At 34.4% G+C, this 17,786-nt stretch overlaps 1 protein-coding gene and 1 pseudogene across 1 annotated transcript; both read right to left on the bottom strand.

Moving 5' to 3' along the window:
* Positions 1-963: 963 nt before the first annotated feature.
* LOC120192731 (protein SRG1-like) lies at positions 964-2,370 on the bottom strand. Its single transcript, XM_039195463.1, has 4 exons — positions 2,080-2,370; positions 1,745-1,992; positions 1,305-1,632; positions 964-1,208 (listed from the first exon to the last, which is right to left on the bottom strand). The coding sequence occupies exons 1-4, from the start codon at positions 2,320-2,322 to the stop codon at positions 966-968; spliced, it is 1,062 nt and encodes a 353-aa protein (XP_039051394.1). The 5' UTR covers positions 2,323-2,370; the 3' UTR covers positions 964-965.
* Positions 2,371-14,086: 11,716 nt separating this feature from the next.
* On the bottom strand, positions 14,087-16,057 carry LOC120192623 (annotated as a pseudogene).
* Between the last annotated feature and the right edge of the window lie 1,729 nt (positions 16,058-17,786).

Consider the following 17,786-nt stretch of genomic DNA (forward strand, 5'->3'; position numbering starts at 1 on the left):
CGCCATTGTAGCTGCAAAAGTGAAGGCTTCTTTTTTCTTTATAATTTATTTCCAATGCACTGTGGGAAGCAATAATGATGCCTATAAGAGGTTCTGTTTCTGAATAAATAGAAGGAAATTGTAGATTAGGAAAACAAACATGAGCGTGAGATACAGAACATTAGGACAGGAAGAATTGCCAGAAGTTAATAATGAAAGAATCGTTGATGATCCGATTCCAATTGAGGCATGGCCCTAGGAATGTGATGTTTAACTCAAACTTTTGTTGACTTTATTCGATTAGCGGACTCTGAGTTATCCATTTGTTGGAGGATTTTGTTGGTAGCAGTTTGTTTTGATTTCTATTTATTCTTTGGAAGGGAGATGGCGATTGTTGTATCATTAAATTTCTGTTACTTTAGCACTCCATTTTGTTGATAGTAGGAGCTGTACCAAATAAGTTCCCAGATTTCACTGGTGATTATTATAATAAGAGAATCTACCGATTCCACTGATTCATTGTTAGTAGTTTAAAATCCGGCATGTCTTTTCACTTTTAATAATTGCACAATGGATGTTTTTCTGCAGAAACTTGTCTGAATCAGCAATGCTCTTTTGAATCTTTGGGATTTTCGGTATGTTTTTAACTGATGGTCATTACCATTCCTTGGGCATGCACTAGGACCCTTTTAAAAACATTCTATATGGTGTAGAGTACACATAAAAACCATTTCATAATGAGAAATACATGATTAAACTCCATGCTTTAATAGGCTTAAATTCTCCATTGATCACTGTTTCAGCTTTATTTTTCTGCTTCTGGATAATCATAGGCAAATAAGCTTGATTAAGTTACATCCAAAACAAGGCAACAGTACACTAAAACTAGCTATATAACATTCTTCCAGATGAAGGTACTGCACAGAGGCATGCATCAGAATCTAATAAAGCGCCTTAAAGTTAATCCCTTACATGATGCCATATTTCTATGCATGGAATTTTACTTCCTCAAGTGGCACTTTGCCTTTCTGAAAGCACTCATAGTTGAAAGAAGCATAATTCTTTACAGTTCTGTATAACCTTTTCCTCTTATCATTTATCAAGGCTTCTACAGGTCCTGTCTCCTTCTCCGGCTCTGCCTCATTAAACGTTGCCACGGATATCCTCAGCTTGTCTTTGTTTGTCACCACCCGGTGCACTGGGCTCTTGAATATCCCATTACTCATTATCTGCATCAATTAATACGTATCAAACAAATTCCATCACTTCCTATGGTCGAACTTTAGGATGCAAAAGTCATATGGCTCAAACTTTAATATACTTGCCTGCATTTGGTCTCCAAGGTTAACAACAAGAGCATGAGGGATTACAGGAACATTGATCCATCTCTCATCTTTGACGATTTGAAGGCCTTTGACTTCTTCATCTTGCAATAAGACCGTCACACCTGATCTATCTGAATGAGGTTTGACACCGAGAACTTTGTCTGGTTTTGAACAAGGTGGATAGAAGTTGAACCTCACTTGCATTACCTGGTTGTCTCCAAACTGACCCGAGAAGCTATTCTCTTCTAAGTCGAGTGATTTTGCCATGGCCTTAAACAGGAGATCCATCATTTGCTTTAGCTTGGCGGAATACTCATGCAAGACCTCTCTGTAAGAACTCAATTCATAGCTCACAGTTCACAAAAGTATAAATTATCAACAAATCACAAGCTATAAGAATGCAGTAGTTCATCTCTGCTGTTAAGTGTAGATTCTTATACCTGAAATTATCTGGTTTTTCAGGCCAGAGATTGAGCTTTCTTTGATTTTCAGGAAATACCCTGAGGAACAAGCGACTGTTCCAGTCAAGAACTTGCTTTTCTGATACCACCACATCGTGGCCATAACCTTCTACCCCATTAGCTGCTCTGGAGTATTTCAGCTTCTCTTCCTGTGGGAGTCCAAAAAATTGTTTTGCAACTCTACGGACTTGGTCCATAAATGAACTTGACATCCCATGGCCGATAGCCTAACACAACACCATTTGAAGAGAAAATATACACTGATAAAGGTTCATGAGAGTAAATGGAAACGGGTTTTGAAGAGAGTATAGAACCTGGAAACACCCCCCTGATTCCAGAGCCAATCTGAGTTTTTGCAGTTCATCTTTCGAAGATAGCAGAAGACTAAGATCAATGATTGGAACCGAAACAGACGATGGAAGATGAGAAGAATCAGTGCCTCCCAAACTGCAATCTTTGACATGAAATTCTGGGGGTGGCTCATCACCATTGATGGACATCTCCTGAACACTCTTAGACAATGAAACTCCATCAAAGAAAAGTGACTTGCCTGCCATATTTGCTCTCAAAGCAATGAAAAACCTTCTAGGAACTGCAGCTTGTTAACTGAAGTGTCTATGACATGCAATGGGTATGTCGTGTTGTGGCTTGGACCATTACCCCTGCTTTTATTACAAAACGACGTGGAGTTGCAGTTACGTAGGTAGCAGGGGACCATCAGTAGATTCCTCTCCGTTAAAGAAAAAAAAAACATCGATGAAATCAAGGACAAATGATTTCATGTTATGGACCAATTTTTAAAATTTTATGAGGGTTTTATACTGGGACTAAAACAGATTATCAGTTAAAAATACAAAGAAAACATTTAAAATTAAAAAACAAATAAAATATTTAAAATATATGTTAATTTAAAATTTTCAGGAATGATGGTCCTGCCTACTCCCTAACCATCCCTAAATGGAATCTTTCAAACGATGAAGAAACTTGTCAAACTTTCATTGTTATCTTTATTTATCCAACCACTTGATGGAACGAAACATAATTAATTTGTCAATATGATTTCATTGTTTCCATTTTACAGGGCATAGAGAGTGTAGAAAATTATTGCTTACTTGTTAATCATTTCACGTTATTCTTGGATCATTTTAATAATAAAAATGACGGGATACATGTTATGAAGCACAAATTTTTTTAAGCAAAGTTGCTTTTAAATAATTAAAGTAAATAACTTTGTCTTGCTCGTATCATGTTTCAATCTTATATTTGACACAGAGGTTATATGTGTGTGTCATTTGACACCATTTTCTTAAGAAATTTTATTTGATAAAATTTAATTAAAAAATAAGATAAAAATGCCTCACTTAAAAATAATTGATACTACTTAAAAATTATAACTGTGATGACTCAAATTCAAATTTTTTGATAAGTAATAAATATAAAGAGATTAAATTTATGAGATAATTTTATATAAATAAAATCCTTTTGAGTCAAAGTAAACAATACTTTATAAATGCTTAAGTCTATATATACCATATCTTATCCTTAAAATTTTTAAATATGAAATTAGAAAGTAAACACGACACACAATATTTAATAATTGGAGCCTAAATTTTGCTTTTCAATTAATAAGTGAAAGTACCCGGGTAGGCTCCCTACTATCATGAAGTAAGCAAATATGTAACAACCCGGAAAATTTGAAGAAAAAATAATGTTTAAATCGGCGTATTTGGTGACTAAATTAAAATTTATGAAAATTTATAGATCATTTTAGAAGTAAAAGAAATTTAGGGATTAATCCCTAAATTTAGCCAAGGAGTGTCGACACCTTTCAACTTAAATATGTGAAATGTGTTTCATACAAGAAACAATTGCAAAGCTTTACTCTACCGCACCTCCTTTCAAGCCTGATTCCGATACCGTCCGACTTTCAATCGTAAAATTGAAACTACCGTCGTGTTCATCTTCGACCCTTGAACAAAACCCAGTAAACCAATTATAGCGAAACGCTGTCAAACAATATGAATTTCGAGTCAAAGTCTCGACGTTTTATTAGCACCACCGCCGAGAAAATCTTAAATTCATCTCCGATCGTTGATCGGTTTTCGACACCTCATGCACCATCGTGTTTCTTGTGTCGTTCCGAGTCCAACGGTGTCTTACTTGTCTCCGTAAGCGGTGGCTCATGAGGGAGGTGAGCGGTTAAAGTTCCGATCGAGTTGAAATTGAGCTCTCCACAGTTCAAAAATTTGAACCGAGGTTGGTAAGTGACTCAAAATCGCTTAAAAGAATTTTTAAAAATTTTTGCAGGAATTTTTGGAGACCGGAGTCGGTCTCACGCGCCCCCACGCGTCGTCCCTGCGCGTGGGGAAGATTCGAACTGGGGGTTGTTATAAGTTGACTGGCTTGACCGGTCCGAACCGGTTCGACCCGACCCGTTGACCGACCCGTTAACCCGACCCGATGATATTCTGGGATTTTTTTTAAATAGTGATATTTTGGGAATTTTTTTAAAACAGTGACATTCAGGTAATTATTGTTAAAACGGTGACATTTTGAGATTTTTTTTGTGTAAAACAGTGACATTTTGGTAATTATTTTAAAAAAAAGTGATATTTTTATAATTTTCGACGGTGGACTATTGAACCCCTTTGACCATAACTTTGATCGGCGATTAAACGACCTTTGATTTTGTTCGAGTATACCTATTCTGATATTTTTCGACGTGCCGAATCCGTTTCTGAAGTCCGCTTCGCTAAATTTGAACCCGAAGGCCTCCAAATCATCAGTCAAACCCGTTGACTTTGATTTTGACCAAGAATTTGAATTTTCGAAAAGTCATACTTTATGTTTTTTGACGTCCTGATTCCGATTTCGCAATCAGTTTGGTCAAATTCAGACTCGAAATATTCCAAATTGATAGTCAAACCCGGAAAATGCTTATATACTTAAGAATTTTAGCTTTGAACAATTAAGTAAGACTTGAGGTTGATAAATTATTATTGTTTGAAGGTATAAGAGACTCTCCGGATCGTTCGACAGCTCGACCAAGCTATTTTAGATCAGTTAAACCACGTGTGCCAATATTCACCCGTAAGACCCGTAAATTTTATAATTTTAGAGATTAATTATGTTACCCATTAGTAATATAGTGATATTATAAATTAGGTTCAAAAACTGTAGTAGAGTGTGGTGAGACCAACAATCAGTAGATCTACTATTTGAACCTATTATCGAGGTGTGTTCCCTATTTATTACTGAACTGTTTTATTTGTTTTAATATGTGGTACACTGAATTCTTTAGTTATTGTTTTATTGATGCACCGATTTAATGTGATGGTTTATGGATTATGACTGCTATATGATTTTTGTTTTAAAATGGTATATGATTACCATATTTATGGATTTATGGAATTTATGTCACAATGCAATTGAATTTTTGGAATACGAATTTATAAAGTACATATCTGATGAAGCTGGAAAATTTTACGGACATAATATGACTCTTAGGTAGGCTGTGCGGCCCTGAGATCATTCTCGGGTAGGCCCTGCGGCCCTAAGATGTGTTCTTAGGTAGGCCCCACGATCCCGAAATCTATCTTGGGTAGGCTTTCAGGCCCTAAGATGTTCCCTTATGGTAACTCTTTTATGAGATTTACTGCAGTATAATTTTATGAGATTTACTGGACTATGATTTGTTTAGTGTACCTATCATGATTTTCTAGTAATGTTGGGACACACTAAGCCTAGCTCACTTTTCGAAAATATTTTCCCCTTTCAGATACTATTGGTTAGATTCACCTGATCGAGCACTTGGAGGATCAACATATCTTTTGAAGTATATCCTATTGTAATGATTTATCTTTAAGTTAACACGATTTTGGTAACATGTGCCTTATTTTAAAGTATTGGATTTTATAATGATTACTCATTTACTATTTATATTTGATTTATCGTAAATTTAGATTTTTAAAATATGTTTATATTAATTTGTTTTTTTTTTCATTATATTTATGAGTTGTGTTTTTATAGTATAAATTATTATAATTTCATAAATGTATTTTATAATGTGATTTTATTTTAATTGAATAATGGTTTCGGAAAAATATCTTTAAGAATAATGAATGTGATCCACTAGACTTAGTCGAAACGCATAGGCCGGGTCTAGGGATTACAAAATAAGTCCCTCTACTAAATAATTTACCAATCAAGTCCTGTTTTCCGTAAGTGATGATTGGAAATGATGAAAGACGAGTAGCAGGGTGTAATAGGTTTATACTCTCGTAATATAACAGCATTCTTCTATAGATGCAAGGAAAAATGGAGCAATAACTTCAGTATTCAAAGGTTGAAATATTATCTCTTTCATTGTCATGTATTTTGGCAGAGTAATTGCCATTACATCAGACGCACCTAATTCTTACCGCTGTTAATGTGCAGTCTAAGACTGAATATATTAGAATCATTTAACATTATTGTAGATACTCGTTTTTGTCTGGGTCTATAAAAATATTTTATTATAGTATATTTTATTATTATTATTATTATTATTATTATTATTATTATTTATTTTTGCAGGCCCCACACTCAACAACCCTGATTTAGTAAGATTCAAAAAATAAATCAACGTATTTGAGTCCTATTGAAACACTAAAACTGAAGCATTTTGAGTCCAAGTAGTACTTTAAATTTGAGCTAAAAATAGGTTTCTTTAGACTATAAATAGACTCAAGCATCAAAAGGAAAGGACACAGAGAGAAAAACGTAGAACCAAAATTAGAGAAAGAGACAACGATTTGAAAAAATCGAGGGAAGAAAAGGAAAAAAAAATAAACGTGGATGATCCAAAGCCAGTATCTAAAAGCACGAAGAGTGGCAGAGCATTTTCATTGCAAATCCAGTTTCTCTACACGCAAAATATGAGAGATGTAACAACTTTTAACTTATTATTTTTATTTTATTTTTTATTTATTTACTTTATATATATTTTTCATTTTTTCCTAATTTTAATATTTTTTAATTTCTGTTTACATTGTTATATATATATATATATATATCATTTTTTATTAATATTATTATATTAATATTTTTTATTATTCTTTTCTTATGTTTATTTTTTTTACAATCTAACACTTTTAACTTTTTAGGGATACTTTCAATCGATCAAATGTAATTAATTCGAATTGAATTTTTAAATTTCAATTTAAATTTTGATTTTCGCGATTAAGACAACCGATGAATTAATTGGTACCGAAAGGGCAGTTCAAGGGTGCTAATCATTCCTTGACTATAACCGACTCCCGAACCTGACACATTTCTGGTAAAGCGTAGATCAAGTAAGATGGTGTTTGATCCGCCTAAATATCGTTTTAAAGTGATCGGTGGCGACTCTAACCCAATTATTCAAGTCGAAGCCCAATTCCGGGCCCAACCGAAAGACGGTCGCGACAGCTTGGCGACTCTGCTGGGGACAGGTAAGTGAGTCAGGCCAGAATTGATTTTCGGTTGTCTTTTTATGCGAAAATAGTAAATTTAAATTTATTTATTTGATTCCAATTATTTAGCTTTGATTATTTTTCAAATAAATAGTTGTACTGACGTTTTTTAATAATTTCAGATTTTTAAAGTTTTTCTATCTAAGACTTTATACCCGAACTCTAGACCCTTTTAAGTGGGGGTGAAAGCGACGCATTCGTGAGAATTTATTCTCCGTATGGGCCTAGTAAGTAACCTTCGGGATTCATATACCTTATGTATTCCTGTGAATTTATTCTCCGTATGGGCATAAGGGAATGTTTCCTCTCGAGTTTAACTTAGTCCACATGAGCTTGTAATGGGCTTAGGACTAAGGGTCTGGCAAGCCCAAGGGGCACCAGCAAGGAGAACTCGAGTACCTTTTTTAGAACCTAAACCGATAGAGTACAGAGAATTAGAGCCCATCCCAAAACCTCATTTCAAACCCTAGGATGTCTGAATTATTTCGTGCTTTACTTTCTGTTCAAAGCATGTGAATTAGACAAATATGCGGTTAGGATTTGTTTGAAATTAATATGCGGGATAGAGAAAAATGTCCGGGTAGGAATACTAAGCATGTTCGGGTAGATATCATGTGGGGTATGACTTTTCATTTTCATCATTTTATTATCCTTATCTCACTAACTTTTTACTTTCATTTTTGTTCTTTTTCATTTTTGCATCATTTAAAAGAGGTGTTGATCCACCAAAAAATGTGTTTGTTAAACATGGATAATTTGTATTAATGAACAAAGGGGTTATAATACAAAGAGATGAAAAGCTCAGGAGTCCAGCCGTGGCCAAAGAATACTCCGAGGCAAAGGTTGCAGGGGCAAGACGAGGAAAAGGTTACTGACCCGGACGGTCCTTTCGAAAACTATGAGAACAAGATGGCGAAACCCTAGATAAGCTGGAGACCATTATTGACGAATTCAAGCCGATAAACTTCGGATGGAGGGCTCCAATGGCACTTTCGTTAGAAACAAGCTCGACAGAGATTGAAAGCTGGAGATGCAGTCATTCGAGACCTTTTTTTGGGCAAACAGCTCGTCACTTGTACATTTTAGCCAGAAAAGCCGAAACAGTTCTAAAGGGCATTCAACCGGTAACACAAAAAAGGTGGAAGACGAATCAACCTGACAGAAGCAGCTCGATGTCTATACCTTCAAAATATTTTTTGTCTCTTTAGACATAACACTTTTGTCCCCGATAAGGGTTATTTCTAATAACAGACACATTTTTTGGATCAATGCCTTGAACATTTCATGCATTATGCATTTAAACCTATTTTGCATTCGCATTAACTAACCAAAGCATGTCTCATAAAAAATGGGAACATTTTTATCATATTCTCATGACTTACAAGGAACTTTACAAACAACTTGTGACATGCACGTAGTGTCACCATAGCCGGTGAAACCCATGAAGCCCGCATACCCAGGTAATATAATGAGAATGCTCATTGTGAATATCACGGCAGTATCCCGGGGCACACTATTGAGAACTGTTACGCTTTCAAGAGAGTCGTGCAGAAGATGCGTAACCAGAATTGGATCGACTTCAACAACTTGTGGGCATCCAAGTAAGGAAGATCATTTCATCATTTGAGGCATTTTGATTGAATTTGTTTTCCATCTTTTCTCAAGTTTCTGTAAGGACATTTAAATAAATTTATGTTACTTTAAAGATGACGAGCATTGAATCAACTTTACAACTTGCAATTCTTTGAATATCATCTGAATTAAGAAACTCTGTAAATGATTCAAAGTTATAGATCTTTGACGAAGTAACATGATTTAAAACAAGGACTTTGACTTTATCCAGAATATACACTCAAACGTCGTACCCTGCTCTTGTAATTAACCAATATAACCTTTTCCTTTCATAAGGTGCGGACAACATGGGGCATCCTTTTACATATGACATTACTATGCTTTTTATTTAAGACGTTCAATGATGATGATGATCTTTACAGATTGAATAGTCGAGTAGGTGAATCTAGTTTAGGTCAGTTGCTTGAAAATTAAACTCTAAAGATGAAATTTTTGACTTTCAACAACACCTAGACTATAACAGGTTCTTCTTGACAATCTTAAGAAATTAAATCCGCAAAGCTGAGCTGTTCCACTAAGGCAATTGGTTATAGAGGAAACTTGAAAGCCCTGGCCTTATGAATAGATTACATTCAAACCATGACATTGCTCGAACACTTGGCAATTCGATGTTTGCTCCACTATTATTGTCCGACCGAAGACTTTGTGATGAGATGAATCCTTCAGTTAACTAGATAAAAGTGATTATAATGTTAAGTTGTCCCTCTAAAGCAATTGGTTAAACGCCCTGACTTTATGGATTCAGCTAGCCAGAAAATGACGAATTAAATTTATTTAAATAAGGAGTTTCGGTATAAATAGACTAAGGGAGTTAAGAAACACCTGTTATAGTCAATTTCACACGAGCACTCAAGGATTTCATTTTCAGACTGATATTTCTACACTACCTTTGTTAGAGGAGCTTACAAAGCTTTAACAAATGGAAGATTTCATAGGACCGAAAAAAATGTCTAGTAATTGATCATGCTAGTTGCGTCATTTTTTCCGCACCCAATTAAAATGCCAAAGCATGTTGCGATATTTAAAAAAATGACATTTTGGGTGACCGAAACCTTAGAAAGGAGACAAACCTAAAGCCAACTCATCCATTTGAACATTTGTCAAAGAGTTGTAACTCTGAAAGCATTAAAAGAGCTATTAATTCCTTTGATATACTTTGAACTCATGTTTATAATTTGATTCAATTGCGAACAATATTTTACATAATTTTCCCCCTCCTAAAACAAGAAAAATGAGAAAAACATTTTCAAATAGAACAATCTCATATATGAAAGGTTTGTAAAGCCAAAGCTTGAAAAGAGAATGGGGTACGATCGGCTCCAATGACCAGATTGGCAGGAAAAACACGGACTCCAATCCAAGAGATAAAACATAATTCATTCTTGTTGCATGCATCTTAGGCATACTAAAGAGCATCACATTTCTTATTTTTAGCATACATGATTTTTTACAGCTTTTAGAGTCAATTTCAACTTCACAACGAAGGATATTAGACTCGAGACAACACAAGATCAACTTCACAGTGAAGGGGCGACTGGCTGTCAATAAATAACTTTTCAGTTTCATTCAGAGTCAATTTCAACTTTACAGCGAAGGATATTGGACTAGAGACAACACAAGCTCAACTTCATAGCGAAGGGGCGATTGGCTGTCAATAAACAACTTTTCAATTTCATTCAGAGTCAATTTCAACTTCACAGCGAAGGATATTAGACTCGAGACAACACAAGCTCAACTTCACAGCGAAGGGGCGACTGACTGTCAACAAATAACTTTTCAGTTTCATTCAGAGTCAATATCAACTTCACAACGATGATATTAGACTCGAGACAACACAAGCTCAACTTCACAGCGAAGGTGTGGCTGGCTGTCAACAAACAACTTTTCAGTTTCAGAGTCAATTTCAACTTCACAGCGAATGATATTGGCCTCGAAATAGCACAAATATTTGGATTTCAACTTCACGACGAAGGATATCCAATTCGAGGCTCGATTTCACAATGAATGGGACATCCACGGTTTCAACTTCACGACGAAGGGAATCGTGCCAACCAAAGTCATTCGAGTTCTACTACGCTCAGCTCCAAGGAACATCATTTGCAACATAGCTTAAGTCGAGAAGGGCTATCTGTCAAAGACCCTCGAGTTCGATTACACTCAGCTTCGAGGGCACATCATTTGTATCATAACTCAAGGCTAGAAGGGTTATCTGCCAACAAAAGACCTTCGAGTTCGACTACGCTCAGCTCCAAGGCACATCATTTGCAGCATAGCTTAAGTCAAGAAGGGTTATCTGCCAACCGAAGACCTTCGAGTTCGATTACACTCAGCTCAGAGGCAAACCAAATTTATAGAATAGCCCAAGGCAAGAAGGGCTATCAGTCAATAAATTGTCGAGTTTGGTTCCATTCAGCTCGATGACACCTCAATTACACTATTGTCCGGTTGCAATCGAGGTTTTCAAGTCGAGAAGAAGACTCGAGTTAACCGTGCCTCAGTAACAAAAAAAAATAGTTTCCCGGGAGCATAGCTTAAGTCGAGAAAAACTGTCTGTCAACAAAGACCCTTCAAGTTCGATTTCATTCAGCTCGAGGGCCTATCAACCACACAGGGGAGTCGGTGAACTACTTTCCGGTCAAATTTTTACACCCAGGTCTTTAAATCGAGAAGAAGACCAAGGTTGACCAAGATTGGCAACAAAGAGTCACTTTCCGATTCACCCACGATTTCAACTTCAATAAGAATGATATCGTACCCAATTAATCGACTTAGTGTCACAATAAACACTATCAAGTCTCAAATCAAAGAGAACCGGACAAAAACTGTTTGTTTTTTTTCATCTTTGCCCTATTCTCGTTAACACAAAAATATGCAAAGAGGGGCAGCTGTAGATACTCGTTTTTGTCCGGGTCTACAAAAATATTATATTATATTATATTTATTTATTAATATTATTAATATATTTTTTTATTTGTGGAGGCCCCACACTTAACAACCCTGATTTAATAAGATTCAGAAAATAAATCAACGTATTTGAGTCATATTGAAACACTAAAACCAACGTATTTAAGTTATATTGAAACACTAAAACCGAAGCATTTTGAGTCCAAGTAATACTCTAAATCTGAGCTAAAAATAAGTTTCTTTAGACTATAAATAGACTCAAGCATCAAAAGGAAATGACACAGAGAGAAAAACGTAGAACCAAAATTAGAGAAAGGGCAACGATTTGTAAAAACCGAGGGAAGAAAATGATAAAAAAATAAACGTGGATGATCCAAAGCCAGTATCTAAAAACACGAAGAGTATAAGAACATTTTCATTGCAAATCCAGTTTTTCTATACTTAAAACATGAGAGATATAACAACTTTTGACTTATTCTTTTTATTTCATTTTTTATTTATTTTATTTATATATATTTTTCATTTTCTCCTAAATTTAATGTTTTTATATCTTTTTACATTGTTATATATATATATTTCATTTTTTTATTAATATTATTATATTAATATTTTTTTATTATTCTTTTCTTTTCTTATGTTTATTTTTATTTTTACAATCCAACACTTTTAATTTTTTCGGGATATTTTCAATCGATTAAATGTAATTAATTCGAATTGAATTTTTAAATTTCAATTTAAATTTTGATTTTCGCGATTAAGACAACCGATGAATTAATTGGTACCCGAAAGGGTAGTTCAAGGATAATAATCTTCCTTGACTGTAACCGACTCCCGAACCAGACACATTTCTAGTAAAGCGCAGATCAAATAAGATGGTGCCTGATCTACCTAAATATCATTTTAAAGTGATCGATAGCGACTTTAACCCAATTATTCAAGTCGAAGCCCAATTTCGGACTCAACCAAAAGTCGTCCGCCACAATTCTTACAAATTAAGCTATCTTAATCACAGGTTTCCATCCTTCCTCCACTGGTTTCAGTTATCGTCACAAGCGTAGCTGCACAGATAGCCGACAACTTAATTGCCAATGGCGTAGAGACCACTACAGTATGTTATTCTTGAAAGTGATGCCTCTATTGTGGTTAACCAGTTGCTCCAACATCAATATCGGATTTGTCGGTTCTCTGGTTCACTTTGGCCGAAGCCCGGAATATCTTAGATTCTCATTCCGAATTTAGCGTTCGCTCTATTCGACGCTCCGCTAATGTAGCCCTGCACACTTTGGGTCAATTTGCATCTTCCACTTTTTCGGCAGTGTCCTTTACTTATGATTACCCATCATGCTTATCAGATATCCTTGTAACTGTTGCTATTTTCGGTTAAGGATAATATGGCTATTTTCAATAGTAATAATAATAAATAAAAAACATGTAATTTCATTCCATTCTAAAATTCCAAAATAGTTCTTTCCTGAAACTGTGTGTAGGGTGTTACTAATACTGTCGGAGCAGTTCCTGGAATTGTTGGTGTTGAACTTACTGGTTTTCTTCTTGATTCAACTCATTCATAGACTTCTGTACTGTGCAGATGTCATTGTTTGCACCATCCGTATTCTTCTACTTAACCGGTACCGTTGTCTGGTTGGCATTTGCTAGTAGTAAGCCTCAAAGCTTTTCAGAGAGTGATTGACCTTGTGTTTTGCTTTCTATCAGTTTTTCTGAAGCATCCAAACTGTTAGACACAGTGCTTGAGGTATCCTTAATTTCACCTTTTCCACCGAGCCTAACTGGAAGTCGACCATGTTTGGAAATCATCGATGGTAGTTGTTCATATACCTGCATAGAAAATATACATGTATGATCAAAACTGTGATTTTCTCGATATTCAAGAAAAAGGTGTTGACCATCCAATTGTGAGTTGCAAAATTTTGCATTTGTTTATCAGAGCAAGTGATAGTCCTAGATAGTGAGATAAGACTGCTGGATATCTTATCTTCTCTTTCACACACACACTTCCACAAACGATACCATTCCACTTATGATCAAACATACGAATATGTGGTCTTGTTCTCCCAAAGCCCTTTTATGGCTAATCAATTGTAATCAGCCTACTGAAAGCTGTTAAGAGAACAGTTAGGGCAATGTCTATACTCTTGTGGGTCCTGTCAAAGGATATATTTTGCAGGATAACTGTACCAGAAATTGGCTCATTCATAGCTACATAATGGCAAGGTTTTATTTGTTTCTCATGCATCAATCTATCACTTGTACAAGTTAGGGAAATGTGTTTCGTATTTAATTGACAATACGGAAGACATTTTTGTTCCCTTTAGAGCTGTACCTTGCAAGCGGGGAGAATAATATCCGGCAGGTGGATGAATACAATGGATAAAGGAGCAACCGTTATTGGCTCTGTTGAATTCACATATAAAGGCTCCAGAGGAGGTATGATCCCTGATGAATCCACACTTAAAATGTTTCCATTCAGTAGCATTGTTTGGCTTTGTAAGTTTCCATCCTTTGCTGTTAGATGGTACTCTCTTATGATTTCAGCATCAGCCATTTGATGCAGCTGGATAATCATTTTTTCACATGACATGTGCTGTTGGTGCAAAGTCCGAGACCTGGGCTTGTGTCTCAAGGTCATTGTACTGTTGAATGCAAGTTTAACCTGCACAGTAGTCCTTTTGTCAAGGTTGATCAATAGTAGCATGATGCCTTCCTGCAAGATGGGAAACATTGATCATATACTAAGAAAAAGATGATCGCCTGCTGCATAATTGTGATATGAGACTTACTGATTGTTTTGCACAGTGAGTGTAAGACCTTATCTTTTTAGTCCCATCAAAACTTGTATACAGAACTTTTCTTCCCATTAATCGGTGCCAAAGAAGTGCACTGCAATGGAGAAGGCACAGTATCATGCAAACGGGGCTTGGATAATATACTGTAAATTCTTCAGTAAAACCAAATCATGAATATCTCATGCTCAATCTCAGATTTTTACGTGGAATGGAAAAATTGACAGGTTGATGTAGTTCTTTAAGGCAGTCTAAAATGGGTATATATCTGTTTCGGAGAAATAACCTGTAGTAGTCAGGATTTGGTACAAGGTCTTTGTGTCTAGTAAACCATAATTTCCGCCTATCAGTAACTGTCTACAGTATGTTTTTGTATCATACTTTGCTGACATGCCGAGCTGATCTAAATACCTGCATTTCATGTCCAAGGTAACATCACTTACAATCATTCACAGCAAAATGCCTAAGTTTCTTGACAGCAAGTTATTGTCACTTTACCAGAAACTGAACACGAATGCATTTGTAACATGATTACACCCGCTATTGTAAGCTCCTCCTGCCTCTCCCACCCAAGCAGTTGCTGAAGTTGCAGATTCCTTGATGATGTTTTGAAGGCCACTGAATGTTCTGATGGTATTATCAAGAACTGAAGGATTAAGAATCTTTTCAACAAGGTGAGTATCAACTCCTATGGCAGAAAATGATTGTCAAGTTAGAACCTTCTTTCAAGTCTTACAAAGCTCTAGTATATCGTACAAGATGAGATAACATTATACCTGGTCCAAGATTGTATATGTGGTGAGTGACCGCATTTAAGGAAGTGGTTGTTCTATCAATAAATTCTTTGAATCATTTTGTGTCATAGAACCCACCAGGCACCAGGTGCTATGACTAAGGGCTTGAAATCAACATCCTTGTATATCTTTTGTACTATACTTTTTAAAGCTGCTGTATCAGCTGCGTACTGATTCGCTGTGATCCTAGTTCCAACCCCGTTACCGGACAATTCGTTTCCTGACAAGCAGATGATAAAAAACCATAAGCGGTTACCCTCTATCATTAACCATCTTCCATCTAATCTATCCATTAATGAAAATTCCGAAACATGTTTATCATTCTGAATGGTTAACAAGAAAGAGAGGCTATCATTTACCCAACTCCCAACCATAGATGTTATAGTTCTTTCCAACTGTGTAACGTATAAAAGATTCGGCATTGGTGTAGTTCCAAGGTCCTACAGCTTGACCACCGGATTTTACAGACCGTCCGGCAAGAGCATTTAGTCCAAAAATAATCTCAGCCCTGAATTGTGCAATATTAGTTATATTACAGGTCAAATATTCAAAATGTGAAGCTCAAGATATTACAAGGGCAGAAAAAAATGTCGTGATTTTTATTTACCCTGATTTTGCAAAGAAGGCATTAAGCTCATCCCATCTTTTCATGGGTAAGCACCCTTTAGTAAACCCTCTAATGTTTCCGTGCTTTTATTCCAGTCCCTAAAGCTCTATGATTGATATATTTCGTTTTTAGCACTTAAGTTTTTCTATTCATAATTTAGTCACTAATATTCCATATTTTTTGTTTATTTATGGGTAAAGTATAGTAATGGTCATTGAACATTTCTGAATCTTGCATTTAGGTCCCCAAACTTTTAAAACTTGCAATACAGTCCCCCAACATTTAATCTGTTTGCAATATGGTCCCTACCGTTAAACCGCCAATTTGCAGCTATGAAAATTAGGGTAAATTATATAAATGGTCACTAAGCTTTTCAGGCAGTTGAATTTAGGTCCCCAACTTTTAAAACTTACAAAACAGTCCTCAATTTCATTCTAAACCCCAAATTCCAAAGTAATTCAATTTTATTCTAAACCCTAAATTCCAAAATAATTCAATTACATTCTAAACCCCAAATTCTAAAATACTTCAATTTAAGGAGGAATATACTAGATTATCTTTAAGAACGTAATAGCGTTTTGATTTTTTTACTTTTGTGAAGAAGAAAAAATACACTCCCTCCTCGTAAATGTAAATTTAGTGATCTTCAATAATTTAAATATAAAAAATGATTATGGAAGAAATTGAATAAAAAAAACCCAATCTCTCAATGAAAAAATTAAGAATCAAAATCCCCAATTGACAGCCTTATAATTTTTATTTATTTCAATTATAATTTTATTTTTTTAATAGTTTGATGTGATTATAAGATAGTATTTATTCAAAAAAAATTAATTTATTAACAATATAGATATACCCTACAAACACAATTGTTTGAATTTAAAACTTTTAAAGAAAATAATTTTTTTTACCTATGAAATCACTTAACGAGTTATAATATAATTTTGTTAAGTGTATTAGAAAATTAAAAAACAGATCATGCTAGAACTAAAAGAATACGTGACCATGAAATAGAAAGTTTATGTACATTACGAAAACATAGTACAAACTCCATCTCTTTTGAGTTGATTGTTATAATCAACTTAGGGTATATTATATTAAATTATTGATTTTTTATTTTATTTTTGAAGTAGTCAACTTCAGTGCTTATTTTTTGATTGTGTTTTTTTATTATTTTATTAAATAATTTTTCTAAAAAAATATTCGATATAATAAGTAAATAAATATTTAATTATCATGGTAATATTTATATTTTAATTATAATATAAATAATATAAAAATACAATATATTTATACATCATTACTATAATTAACATTACTCATATATAAAATTTTGACTCTGCTATTTATGTAGTCTTAATATTTATGTGAAAGATATAAAATATATTAACACGTATGATTAGATATAAAAACATACACAAATAATCAGAAATATATTTATTTTTAAATAAATGAATTATTATCATATGTACTTACTATTGAAAAATTTTCACGTTTTTAAATTAATATTAAAAAATTATCATATGTTTCTAAATATAAAAAGTAAATTAATTAATAATTTAGCGACATTGGTGTCGTTTATAAAAAAGACATAAATTAAAGTATTTTAGAATTTAGGGTTTAGAATGTAATTGAATTATTTTAGAATTTACGGTTTTGAATGAAATTGAATTACTTTGGAATTTGGGGTTTAGAATGAAATTGAGGACTGTTTTGTAAGTTTAAAAGTTGTGGACCTAAATTCAAGTGCCTGAAAAGTTCAGTGACCATTTATATAATTTACCTTAATTT

This window comes from Hibiscus syriacus, unplaced genomic scaffold, assembly GCF_006381635.1.
Source record: "Hibiscus syriacus cultivar Baekdansim isolate YM2019G1 unplaced genomic scaffold, ASM638163v2 tig00116976_pilon, whole genome shotgun sequence".
NCBI lineage: Eukaryota > Viridiplantae > Streptophyta > Magnoliopsida > Malvales > Malvaceae > Hibiscus > Hibiscus syriacus.

What these genes read in the sequence shown, in the direction of transcription:
- LOC120192731 (XM_039195463.1), bottom strand. Translation starts at nt 2,322, where the DNA reads ATGGCAGGCAAGTCACTTTTCTTTGATGGAGTTTCATTGTCTAAGAGT. An exon ending in AATCAGGGGGGTGTTTCCAG is followed by an intron (nt 1,993 to 2,079) that starts GTTCTATACTCT and finishes GTGTTGTGTTAG; the next exon opens with GCTATCGGCCATGGGATGTC. An exon ending in GAAAAACCAGATAATTTCAG is followed by an intron (nt 1,633 to 1,744) that starts GTATAAGAATCT and finishes GAGTTCTTACAG; the next exon opens with AGAGGTCTTGCATGAGTATT.